This window comes from Lagopus muta, chromosome 2 (assembly GCF_023343835.1).
Source record: "Lagopus muta isolate bLagMut1 chromosome 2, bLagMut1 primary, whole genome shotgun sequence".
NCBI lineage: Eukaryota > Metazoa > Chordata > Aves > Galliformes > Phasianidae > Lagopus > Lagopus muta.
In genome coordinates this window covers 50,474,172-50,487,471 of record NC_064434.1, presented here as the reverse complement: position 1 = coordinate 50,487,471, position 13,300 = coordinate 50,474,172, and the positions used below count along the sequence as shown (strand labels likewise).

General features: G+C 35.9%; 1 protein-coding gene across 2 annotated transcripts in view; it reads right to left on the bottom strand.

The window, feature by feature from the left end:
* Positions 1–3,756: 3,756 nt before the first annotated feature.
* The window catches only part of RNF217 (ring finger protein 217), a 55,693-nt gene continuing 46,149 nt past the window's right edge, over positions 3,757–13,300 (bottom strand). Inside the window, exons 5-7 of one of the 2 annotated variants that reach the window (XM_048937087.1) lie at positions 8,361–8,432; positions 6,431–6,500; positions 3,757–5,291 (exon numbers count right to left, since the gene is read on the bottom strand). In XM_048937087.1, coding sequence (XP_048793044.1) covers positions 5,270–5,291; positions 6,431–6,500; positions 8,361–8,432 — 164 coding nt within the window. In that variant the 3' untranslated portion in view covers positions 3,757–5,269. Of the gene's footprint in view, positions 6,501–8,360; positions 8,433–13,300 lie in introns of both variants that reach the window. The other variant, XM_048937088.1, reaches the window with a different exon arrangement.

Below are 13,300 nucleotides of genomic sequence, written 5' to 3'. Positions count from 1 at the left end.
ATCAGCCACCTCTCAAAGAAGCCTGTTCCAGGGTTTGACCACCCTCATGTTGAAGACATGTTTCCTAATACCTCGTCTTAAGACATGAAAGAAAAATATTTCTTGACTGCATCAGTGTTTTTACAAAACAGATTTAAAATACATGAAAAGCTTGTTTGGATTCTGTGAGTAGATTTTCATTCTAAAAATGAGGTAAACGTGGCACTGTATTAGTAATATCATGTTCAGTAACAGAAGAATAAAATTGCAACAATACTGTTTTAAGTTTGTCAAGTTTTCAGCAAGATAAAACACTGAATGGGGCAAGCATGCAACAAGTTCAAGCAAGTATGTGCAAAATCCATTTTATACTAAAACCAAACATTTTTTACATAGCTTTCACCTCTCTAGACTTCAATCCATACAACACAGTTCAGATCTACTTTTCATGTTTTGATGAGTCAACTAAACTCCAAAGACAACTTCTTCCACACAGATATGCATTCTTAGATTAATTACTATAACACCTGTTTTTAAATTAAAAATAGGTATTGAGAAATGGACAATTTGAATCACTCTTAGAAATTTATGTGTTTTTTCTTGTTTTTTAAACTAGGGAATAACTAATTAAACAAAATAACTAATTAAAGCCTGAAATAAGTCATCACCAAAATCAAGCATGAAATTGAAGCACTGAAATCAAGCATGCACTGGTTTCATTCATTTCTCTATGTCGTTTCAACATCAGGCTAAGAGCATCAGTGATTAGTTGCACTAAAGGAATAAGCACTCCATTCCTTACTGGAGAACAAGTACAGATCCTGAACCCATAGGCACAGAGTACAGAAGAAACAGCAAGGAAGTTACACTCTCAAGTAACTGAAACAATCCACATTTGGTAGCTTGCTTTTTTAATTAAAAATAAAACACAAATAACTGTAGCAATGTGCCAGCTTCAGCAGTGACCACACTGCTAGTTTTGCAGCTGAATCAAGGCTCAGTTGTTTCTTTCATGCAGTAGTAGTACAAAAAGCTAGCAAATATACCAGCAGTGTTACTTTTTAAATACATGTGCCTTCTTAAGTTTATGCATTAAGCCTGAAAAACATTAAACAGCTATAACTCCAATTCCTATACCATGCTTACATTTGTTAGAATTTTAAAATAGATTATTTAACACTTTCTGTGGACGTTGTTTTTAATGTTACTGGTAAGTCAAATCATTAAGATCCCTCTTGTATTAAAAACTTACATTCATTCCCCTGACTATTTGCTTTAGTAAGAATGCTATTTGGACAATCTTCCTTTATGATTCCTTTTGCATTTCAGAAATAAATCAAATTTTCAAGTAGCTGCATAATGGTTGTCAATTATGGCTGTTAACATACTTCTTAGTATTTTGGAATACCAAAGAATTTTGGCCCAATACTGTGCTGGCATAAAATGCGTATAAATTCCCTGATTTAAAAGGGCTAAGGCTGATTTCAGGAGCAGACCCGCTACAAAATTAGAAGATACAAAGAGATTCTCTCTCTAGTTTCCTTCTGTATAATTCTTTTCACTAGCAAAACAAACAGAGGTGAATATAGATTATAAAATAACAGTAATCCATAGTTCTCCTATACAACTTGGCACTATACCGTAATTATCATACCAAGAATTATGACTGATGCAATGTCTGCTCAGGAACAAAACTACCACAACTAATTAAAAAAAAAAAAAAAAAAAAAAAAAAAGCTCATTGTCTGCATGGCAAATTGTTTGGCTACTGATCATGAAATGGTTTCTCAGATCTAAGAGGCAAGAGAAACCATTCTATCACTGGAGAATTTGTAATCTCTCACAGAATTATTCTTTCTACATACCACTGAATGTCACACAGGCTAATTAATATTTTTAATAAGTACAACTTTACATTGGTCAAAACCAATAAATATATGTAAATAATAAAAAAAGTTATCATACCAGGAAGAGTTATGAAGTAAGCAGTAGTAACAAAAAAACAAACAAAAAAACTCCCTTTCATATACATTTGCACTGCCCCAAGACAAAAGATCAAAGTGCACTGTATTTTAATGACATCTGAAAGATTACGAGTAGACTGCTTATGAAGGTGGTAAGAATTGAAAACAATTTTTTTTTTTTTTTGTGCAGAACTAAAATTGATGGGTCTTTCAGAGCACAGGGCTACTCCAAACTGCACTTCTGACACTCACTTCTATCCAACCCAGTTTCCTACTCTCAATGTCAAATATATTTACAAAAAACAACCATACAATTATTTTCCAGTTACGTATCCTGAGTGAGCTCTTTCAATACACAACTACACTCAAAGTCCACAGGCAGGCAAAAAAAGACCTTGCCACAGACATGGTTAAGAGCCCTGAAACTTGACCCAGTTAATAAAATCTCAAAAGCAGAAAAGCAGCATGGAGCAAAAGGAGGAAGAAAAAAAAAAAAAAAAAAAAAAAAAAAAAAAGAGAATGAAAAACCAAAACCAGAACTCAATAGATCTGCACAAAAAAAAAAAAAAGCATTTATTTGGCTATACAGACTTACTCAGCATATAGAGCACATACCTGGAGTGGCCAGTTTGAAGGCATAATTGGAAACTGTGAAGGGTTCTAGCAGCTCAAACTACGTCATACTAACCTGAAAATAGCTGATCTGGAAACAGGAGCTAACTTGAAGACATGAAATACATGAAAGTGTAGAGTGACACAATACTAGAACAACTCTTGTTACTTCAGTCTCATCTGAAGACCAAGATCAAGACAGACATTTTAGTTGTAGTGGGTATAATTACTGACAGGCCCTAAAAAGATAGCAAAGAAGTCCACAAAGGCCCCATGCTGCAGCAAAGGCCAGCACTGCTGAAGCTGTGCACCTCCATCCAGGTTATTAAAATTCAGGGAGAGATGACAGGTCAAAGTGAAAAAGCAGCTTCAGCCTGAATTGCAAGCAGTCTCTTGCAACTGGCACAACCCAGAGGCCTGCCCAAGCAGAAGCCAGCAAAGCTCTGCTCAGCCTGGAGCCTCTGCAGGGCACGCAGCTCTGATCAAGTGCAAAAGAGCCTCAGTACATTAACATAAAGATTTCCAGACAGCTAAGAAATTCAGCTCATTTAGAACAGATTTAAGCACTTAATCTGAATACAGATACTGATGAGCAAGCAATTCTTAGAAGAATAAATAATCCTGAATATGGTGAATGCAATCTGGATACTCGGCATATAGCAACATCCACCTTAGCAGGTTAATCAGACTGCCTGATGATATTTCCTGCTAATGAAGATGTAATAGAAGAGTCTGATGGTTTCAGACTTAAGAGCACAGTTAAAAAAGCCAAAATATCATTGGGTCCTGAAAGAAGAACATCTTTTACATTTCTTACACAGTTCACCCAATTTCCGTAAAAAAATTAATGACTGTAAAATAAATGGCATGACTTTGATGTAATGTAACATTTCCTATAATGAGAATAGTTGTGTAAAATTTAAATTTCAATGGATGAAGTTACTGGGTTAAATTTTACATTTCAACTGGCTGTACTATATAATGTTAATGAAAAATTGTTTGCTACATATTATTCAAATGGCCACATTTTTATATGGATACAAAGACTTCAGTATTCTTACTCTGCCTGGCTCCTGCATTTTTTTTTCCTTATCTACAGAGAAAAGCAAATATTGTCATTCCTACCTTTTTCTCTACAGAGAAATGGAGATTGGACTCTCTCATCTTAAAATGGTCAAATATGCCTAGTTTTGCTGCATGTAAAAAAAAAAACTGAAGAACCACTTTCATTTAATCTGTTCTGATAAAATCCAAATGCTCTGAATGAAATTATAATGTAGGAGTTGAGACGTATGCTTTTCCCTCCACTCATAACATTCTTCTTGAAAGTAAAATAAATGCAGATCTATTTCTTCCCTTTATGCTCATTATTGTAGCTTTTTAATTTCAGATCTTACTGAACTCAGAAACTGAAAATAGTGAACAGAAGAGAAAATACAGCTAAGACAACTGCAAGAGTATCTCACATAGTTTATAAGGAAACAGGAGAAGAAAGGAAATTAACACACTGTATAGTTACAGATAATCTCAAGTACTAAAACATTCTCAAGTGGAATAGTTTGACATGGTATTACAGACTGTATTGCAAAATGAAATCTATTTATATATATAAATGCATCTCTCACTCTCTGAGGTCTGAAATTTTCTAAATAATACAAAAATATTTTCATTATTTGACATTTAAACAAAGGAATAAGAATCCCTGAGTAAGCCAAAGACAACTGATATGTATGGCCTCAGAAAACACTCAAAACCAAGACTTGATTTTAAGGCAGCTTCCAACCTGCAGATAAAACAGAACTAGAAAAGTGATGTGTTATAAAAGAAGAAATCTAATTAGCAGGTGCATTTGCATTGAGAATAGTATTTGAACTTTACTTCTAAATGTCATTGCTTCCCAGCTTAATTAACACATCTTACAAAGGTACTATTGCAACTGACAGGACAACAGGGTTAACACGCCCTTAAATTCAAACAAAAAATTAAGCAAAGTACTGCTGACTGTTACAGTATGCTTGTGTTCACGGTTTCAACAAGAGGAAAAAAAAATAACAAGGAAACAAAACCAGAAGCTGTCTGAAAAGACACATACTAGCCAACTATGGTCAGCTGATATTTGTGTTTCCAAGTAAACAGAATTCATCAGTTCTTCCACTGAGGCTTTGAAGTCAGAGTGAGTATCTTATGATAACGGAGTATTATGTTGGCAGGGAAGTGGACTGTTTACTTAAAAGTTACAACTAGATTCAGGTGTAATAACTTTCGGAGAAGGAGGTACAAAGTAAACCCTCTCAAAAGATACACTATTTCTGAGTGTTAATTTTGAAGTCTGTAGACTTAGGGCACTGATTATCTCCCTTTCCCATCTCCCACATAAATATGCATCTATATATACACATATACGTGTCTTCAAACATTCAAAAAGTACCTTCACACTACAAATCTAATCTTCAAGACCACAGCTCTTTTCAATATAAGTAGGTATTTTTCTAATTTTCTCACTTTGGTGTATCACTGTTAACACAACTTCATTATTTTCTTTTAAGTTGTATTTGTACGATACATTTGGATTATAACTAGAAATGAAAAACTGAGTCTCAACTCCAAATTACATTGCCCTTGTAGTGATGTGATGAGAAAGAAGTCCAGTGACGAACAGAGGTACTCTGAAGCTCAGGAATAAAGGCCATGGATTGTTATTCTCTTCAGATCTGTTACACACCAGGAACAGTGACACTGGAAGTAGAGAATAAGAATGAAATGGTCTCCTAATAATTAACGATCACTTCCTTTAACCAGAATTCATACATCTTCTTCATGAAACGCCAGTGGATACTCTAAGACTTACGTAGGCTACTTACAAAGCAAATGTACATGCTATTTAGGTTATAGGATTTCATTAAGTCAATCTTGCACACACCCTAGTGTGTAGACTATGTACTATATGCTAGTTCAGAACAGAAGAACAGGTCTCCAGCTTCTCTTCAAATTCATTTCCTTCTATGTTCTGTGTCACATTTCAGTGGATATCAATGGCCTGTTTTGTCTCAAGTTACTTCTTGTTATCTAAACCCTTGAAATCTTTTCTTGTACTGAGAAAGGTTCAAAATGCTCTACTCATCTGGCAAACGCCAATTTCTCATCAATATTAATGGATTTCCAAAAATTAAATACAAAAGGAAAACCAACCAGCATATTTGTAAGTATCATGAAGTTTCAATAATAGTAAGAATATTTCTGAGGCACTGTTATTTGGCTGTGGCAATCCATGCTGCACAAATGCAATCTGAACTCTTGCTCTCTAGTAGGACAACTCAGAAGATAACCAGCTGTCATATTCTGGCATGTGATGGGGTTTTGGTATGCTGAACAGAATGCTGTGTGATGGAAGTTATTTACAGAAGTAGTATTTAATACCAAAAGTAGTATGCTCAGTATACAGTAAGAGTCCAAACACTTCTAAGCATTTCCCCCTTAAAGGCGAACACTGAAGTCAAACAGAACATGTTAGCAGTTACATGATTTCTTCACAGGCCAAATCGGTAGTAGAGTTGTGGCTAAAATACAGACTTTGATTGTCTAGTTCAGGAACTTAGACTTAAATCTTTCAAAAAAACCCCTTCAAAGTAATAATAATAGAAAAAATATTTTAAAAGCAGCAGTCAGGGGACCCATCCTGTTCAGAGTGCACCAGAGCAAAGAGGCTTTCTGGTCTGCAGTAGTGTTTCAGCTGAGAGAAGATGCAGGAGATCCCCCACTCTTCTTCCAGGGCGATGGCTGTGATGCCGTTACCAGCACTGTATTGCTCTGTTGCACAAACCGTGTATAGTCCTTTGCAGGACCAGCTCAGTTCAGTGAGTATGGCCCATCCTTACCAGGGCATACCTGTCCGTGACCTCTTCCTCTGCTTTTTACAAAGGCAATAGATAGGAAACACAAATAAACCTGTCAAAATAAGAAAATAAGAAAAAAGGCATTTAAAAAAAATGCAACGTGTTCTTTCTTTATATGTAGAGAGCATTAAGACACAGCTCTGTATATCTCAAGAAAGTTTAGAGCAGGAATTTGGACAAGCAGATAAAACCTAGCCTGCAACAGTCTCTTTGGCAATCAGTTAAGTTACACTTTCTCTTGCTTAGATTACAACAAAATTCCTGCTAACCCCTCTCCCATCTCTGACAAATTAATTCCTGAGCCAAGCTTTATTTTGTATAAGATACAAACGAAAAACTTTTAACAGTACTTTGGAAATTCTCAGACCTAAATACAATCTTGCTTCCATAAACATGTAACATGCAAATCTAAAAGCTAAGAAATCTCTACTTAACATACTTAATTCAGGGTTCATATCTTCTTCAGCAGACTACCAATTCTAAAAATTCTCTTAATCTTTAATTGAGCCAGTATAACATGCAACAAAAGCTTTACATTTTTATATATTTACATATATTATATACAAAAATAAAAATATCTATAATATATAATTTTTGTTTTTCAAATGTCCTTATCTATTGAGAAGTAACACCAAATGTTTATCCTTGCCCAGACAATGATCTATTTGTTTTTAAGAAGCCTTTTGAGAAAAAGAAGCTGTAAATGATTGAACAAATTTAGAAAAAACCCAAAACGCAGATTTATTCATGTAAGAAAATTGCCTGTTAGATGTACTCTCTCTCTCGCTCTCTCTCTCAAAAAAAAAGTACCTCCTCCTTTCTCTTACCACCAGCAGACTGAAAATGTGCAGATTTACTTCCCAAACACCACTACAGTAATAACAAATTGCACAAGGCTACTTTTGCAATGTCCTTGTTTTGCTGAACCACCTTGTAACTGGTGTAAAATGGTTAAGTACAATATTGAGATTACCTTAACAGTTGTGTTGGCCATAAATATTGTTGCAATCACCTCAAAACCAAAACTTTCTTATAAATAATATTTTTGGACTACTCAAGCTGCTTTTCATGATTGTCTCTTATCTGGCTATGCCCAGGATGGGACTTTAACAGCAGACGGGGTATTACTGCTACCACATTAGAACAGTTTTGCAGTAATATAACTTTTAAGGCATTTTTATTTTTCTCCCCAGCACTTATTATCTCAGATCACTAGAGCAAAGTACACTTTACTGGCTTTAGAAGTATTGGCAAAATAATATTTTTATTTTTATGGCTTATTTCTAAAGCAGAAATTACTAAAACAGGGCAAAGAGTACAGTTGCTAGAGTAACTGTACTTGCAATAAATACAACCACATTAACAGAGCTTTGAAACTATATCACATTAGTTTATGGTTCATCTTTTTGTGATGGAATTCAATTTGGCAGTCTATGCATTAAATCAGACTGAGATTGACTCAGCCTAATTCACTGCTTTTTTTTTTTTCTCCTTATTGTTGTTTCATCATCAAGATGGAGGGATACTGCGACTATAGCTGGCGCCTCCAAAATTTTGCCACGCATATGGCCAAGATATTAGAACTGTGATCCACTGAGGTGACAAAAGGGAGGGCACAAGTTAGACTGCTCAAGCCCTTTCAGTATTTTAACTATATTAAAGACTTAGTTTCAAAAAAGCCTTAACCAAATAATTGCAAAATATGAAATAAAGCCAATAGGCATGAAATGCAAGGAAGAAAAAGATTCCAAAGACAAGCCATTTAAAAAATTGCATGTGCTTCATAATAGAAACGTATCTAAGAAATGTCTGTCTGATCTGAGACTGTCTCTTAGAAATAAACCTACCGAGATGCTAAAGTCATACAGAAAGTCACTGCAAAATCAGACCCAATCATTTATATTATTCTTACCTACTACAACAGCTACGGCTCCCAGTGCCAGTCCCAGAATCAGTATTAGGGGTGTGATGAGTAGCTTTCCAGCTGAAACAGATAATTCATGAACAATTCAAATTAAGCATTCTATTTTTCCCTTTTGAGTAATCCACAAATATTTGTATATCTGACCTCTCACAAGAGCCAGTTTATTATTTTTTATACTTGGTACAATCCCTATTTGTAAAGTCACTGTACAAATTCAGACAGGAGTTATCTATATTTTTCTCTGCTCTCTCCACCCACTATGGCTGAGCACAGCTCATTTTGTACATTAACAGTTAACTTGCATTTATTTCTATTCTGGAATCCCTTAGGCATTGTGACAGGAACATGATGGATATCAAGCTACTATCCTCTGGCACCTCCAACATCCTACAGTACAACAACACCAGAAAGAAGCCAAGCAAACCAACATCTTTAAGAGCTTAGATTGGCTCAAGGTGATGAGATCAGCTGGTTTCTACAGATGTTTTTGCATGCTTTAAAAAGCTGTACAAAAGAAGCATGTTCACATAACTTGAGTTTATAATCTGTAGAACTACAGGGAAGCAAGGCAGGATACCCTCTGAAACACCTAAGCCAAAGCTGAACTTTGAATCCAAATTGTTTTTCTTGTGTTTAATACTTTAAACTGAACAGCAGAATCTCTCACTGAGTTGGCTGGATAGCTATTTCAAAGAAGTCAGTCACCTCAGAAGTGTGAAAACACAGCAGAGTAGGCATGCTTACTAATATCCCAGCTGTTTCAACATGGATTTGAAATTAAGCAATTCTCTACATTAAGCATATGTTTGAAAGATTACCTCTCGAATGAGAGGAAAAGTGAGTTCATTATCTCTCTCTTCTCTGCCCTTCCCTCTCTCAAGCCACTTGTATCAGATTTCAATAAATGGATTACTTCATTCAACAATGATGTAAATCTCTCCATAACCTTAGCCACTAATTTGGGCAGCAGAAAGGAAAAATGAGATATTTTGGAAGCATTTGCAGTGGTTAAATGAATCAGTCCCTTTCATGCTTTTCTTTTGATAGCTTTTAAATTTCACAGGAGTGTTGTGAGTAGGAAACATTAATTCCTAGAAGAAAAAGTTGGCAAGTACTGTTGGTATTACTCTAGTTGCTAGGCACCCTAATGGCAGACCTTCCTGAGATTCCACTGCACTGCATTCTGTAAACACAGAAGTTGTCATTGCCTTAAATAAGTTATTCAAGTACAGGAAGGAATGTAGAGTGATGTAAAAACCTCAAGAAAAAAATGACAAAAACAATCTTAAAGATTACTTCAAAATTGTTAAAGCTCTGGTAAAGCTTACAGAATTGTTTTGATTATAAGCTTTCTATGTGCTAAGTCATGTAATTTGAATGTTAAAAGATTGTGGCATGTTTGGTACAAAACTACTAAACTTAATCTACTAAATTGGTGATAAAGTACACACCAACAGAATCTGCAGAATAGTTAAGCTGTTTGTTTTTTTTTTAAAACAGAGTGACTTCTTTGCCACATGAAGAATGTTTTCAAAGCTAATTCAGTTTAAGAACTTGCGTATTTACATTTGACAAACTAACTTAAAGCAGCAATAAAGCATGAATGTTTGTCTTTGCCCTTCTGCCTGTGAATATGAAACTGAGTACTGTGTAGTTTATTAGTTACAAGATCTTACAGGATAGAGACCTTTCATCATCATGGGACAACCAGCTCACTAGCTCTATCTCCCTTTATTTATCAATGCGTTCTTCCTAAAGGTTAAACTTCAAAAATGAAACAAAATTCCTTTTCTACTTAGATATCTATTGCATTTAAGTCCTTAATTTTATTTTTTACAAAGGTAAAGATAAAAGAACAAGTTAACATAAGGTAAGCAAGACACACAAATCACTAATGGCTAGGAGTATAAACATCACCAATCACTGCAAAGCAGCAGATACCTATATTTTACTCAAATAATCTTCTATTAAGATGGCATAAAACAAATACGTAAAATACTGTTTTCTATGTCTAAATTGCTTTCTATTCAAATGCAGTTTGACATATACCATTCATTACCATGTGTAGGACTACGAGGCTCAGAGAGACATGACAGTCTAATTTATTGTCCTATTCCTGGTAGCTCCAAGATCACTAGCAAATAGCAAATGTAAACCTTGTCCAAGAGTAGAATAAAACCTTTGATTGCCTGTCTAGGTTATGATAGTCATTTCTGGTAATGCCCAAAGTTAGTTTTTAAGGATAATTGCATACATTGTTGCAAGTAAAAGGCTAAAAAAATTTTTTTTAAATTCTAATCAAAATAATAGCAGACAATTTCTCTACAGACTTACTCAATGTGAAGATTTAGTTATTTGTAGTAAAGTAGTAACCATGTTTGCAAATGTTTTGGAGAAGTTTCATTAGTTTTGATAAACAGAATCTGATTCTTCTACAAAAAAGGGAAAATTTATTTCCCTAAGCATTTTTTTTTGCATAACTTTGGTTTGGCTGTGGGTTTTTGTGTTTGTTTTTTTGTTTTTTTGTTTGTTTTGTTTTGTTTTTGAGGGGGGTTAGTATTTACAAATCTCATTAAAGAATTCTTTGTCATTCTAAGAAATTCATATACTAGCTTTAGAAAACAAATTCAGTCACTTAGGATATGGAAACATAGTCTACTTGTGTATATATAATTAAGTAGACATTACAAGTGTCTACTTACAAATCTGAACAGTCACATCTACATAATTTAAATGCTAATACAAGTTTGCATCTCTTTAAGAAGTCCAGTCAAATGTGCATAGGCGACTTTGTACAAGTCAAAGTAACTGTAAAGTTGATAATGAAGACTGGATCCTCAAAATGCACGCTTCCTTCCACAGTGCTCAAAACTATGCACAAAGTGCATCTTGCACTCCATGTTGGGACAGCAGTACGTGTCAATCAGATATAAAAATGTGCTGCTTTCAAAATCCTGTTTGAGACACTACTCACCACACACAGAATTTCTTGTTTAATTGCATCTTGTCTTTTTGTGCATCCATGTAGCAAGCATGTAGCAATTGATTCTGAACACGATTCACCCAATTCAAGTGGCACTTAAATGGCACCTTAAATGTAAGACAGCTAAATGTTGTTTTTCCTTCCTGTGGTCAATAACCAAATCAACACAAATCAATTCATCACTAACTCTAGTTGCAATCAAACATTCTGCTTCCAACAACTGAACCAAAAGGAATCTCATTAGCATGAGGATGAAATCTCCAGATCAGCTTTCCATCCTCGCAGTCCTAGCAACTTCATCTTTTAGTACTGGCTACAGGACAAAGTTCCTCTAAAGATCTCCAGTGCTTCATTCCCCAGTCTGTATGTATAGCCAGGGTTGCCCCTTCTCAGGTACAGAATATATTTGATTTTGTTCAACTTCATGCAGCTTGGTCATTGCCCACCTCTCTAATTTGTCATATCTGGCTAAGGTGGGGAGAGAAGTGACATCAAGAAAAATCAATCATTTCTGCTCCCAGTATATTTTCTTCTGGTTTCACCTTTGCAAAACCATTTGTTTTCACAGAATCACAGAATGGCCAGGAAGGGAAAGGACCTCAAGGATCATGAATCTCCAACCCCCCTGCCACTTGCAAGGCCATTAACCTCTTCATTTACTACTAGACGAGGCTGCCCAGGGCCCCATCTAATCTGGCCTCCAACACCTCCAGGGATGGGGCATCCACAACTTCTCTGGGCAGCCTGTTCCAGCACCTCACCACTCTCTCTGTAAAGAACTTCCCCCTGACATCCAACCTAAATCTCCCCTCCCTCAACTTAAAACCATTTTCCCTTGTCCTGCAGTTGTCAACCCTTCCAAAGAGAGATTCCCCTCCTGTTTGTAGGTTCCCTTTAAGTATTGAAAGGCTGCACTGAGGTCACCCCGCAGCCTTCTTTTCTCCGGACTAAACAAGCCCAGCTCCCTCAGCCTGTCTTTGTAGGGAAGGTACTCCAGTCCCCGATCATCTTTGCAGCCGTCCTCTTGACCCTCTCCAATAGCTCCCTGCCTTTTTTGTACTAGGGGCTCCACACTTGGATGCAGTATTCCAGATGGGGTCTCACCAGAGCAGAGAAGAGGGTCTATCAAGACCCTCAAGTCCCTCTACACAGGGCTGCTCTCAAGGACCTTCCAGTCTGTATGGATGCCTGGGATTCCTCCAGTCCAAGTGCAAAACTCTGCACTTTACCATGTTGAACCTCATCAGGTTCCCCCAGGTCCATTTTTCAAGCCTGTCGAGGTCCCTCTGAATGTCATGCCTTCCTTTTACCGTGTCAATGAAAAATGTTGAAATTTATGCTGCCATAAAGGTTTTCCCCTTATTTTTATTACAGAACAGTCTGTGACAAACATTTACTGCTTAACAGAAAATGACAGCATGCCAATCTGCTAAGAAATGTTCTTCCCTTTCTATGGACTACATCTACCCAGATTTAGTAGAAACAAGTCAAAGAAACTTATCTGTTCAGACTACAAAATCACCATGTTTACTTAAATAAGTATTTCTTCTCCATAGTAAGAGAACAAAATGCATCAGAAAAAGCATCTAGCAACACATTACGTCTCCTACTGGCAGCAAAGACAGCGTTCTCTTAATTTCCACTACTTCGCCAAGTAGCTAAATAGCTAGTAGTGACATCTCACTACACTAAATCAATTTTTTTTTTTTTTTAAATATTCTACATGCTACTAAAGAGACCTGTTTTAATGGCCTGGTTCTCTGCTACAGCCTCCTCTTTCTGCTGACTCTCATAACAGTCAGAGCTCAGTCTTGCACTGTAACACCTAATGACAAAGACTGAATGTATTTACATTTAGAGCTACAAGTCCAGCTAGAGATGACAGAAGGATTTAAGGCCATGAATATCAATGTAGAATTATTTGAATCATTGTGGATTTCGGTGT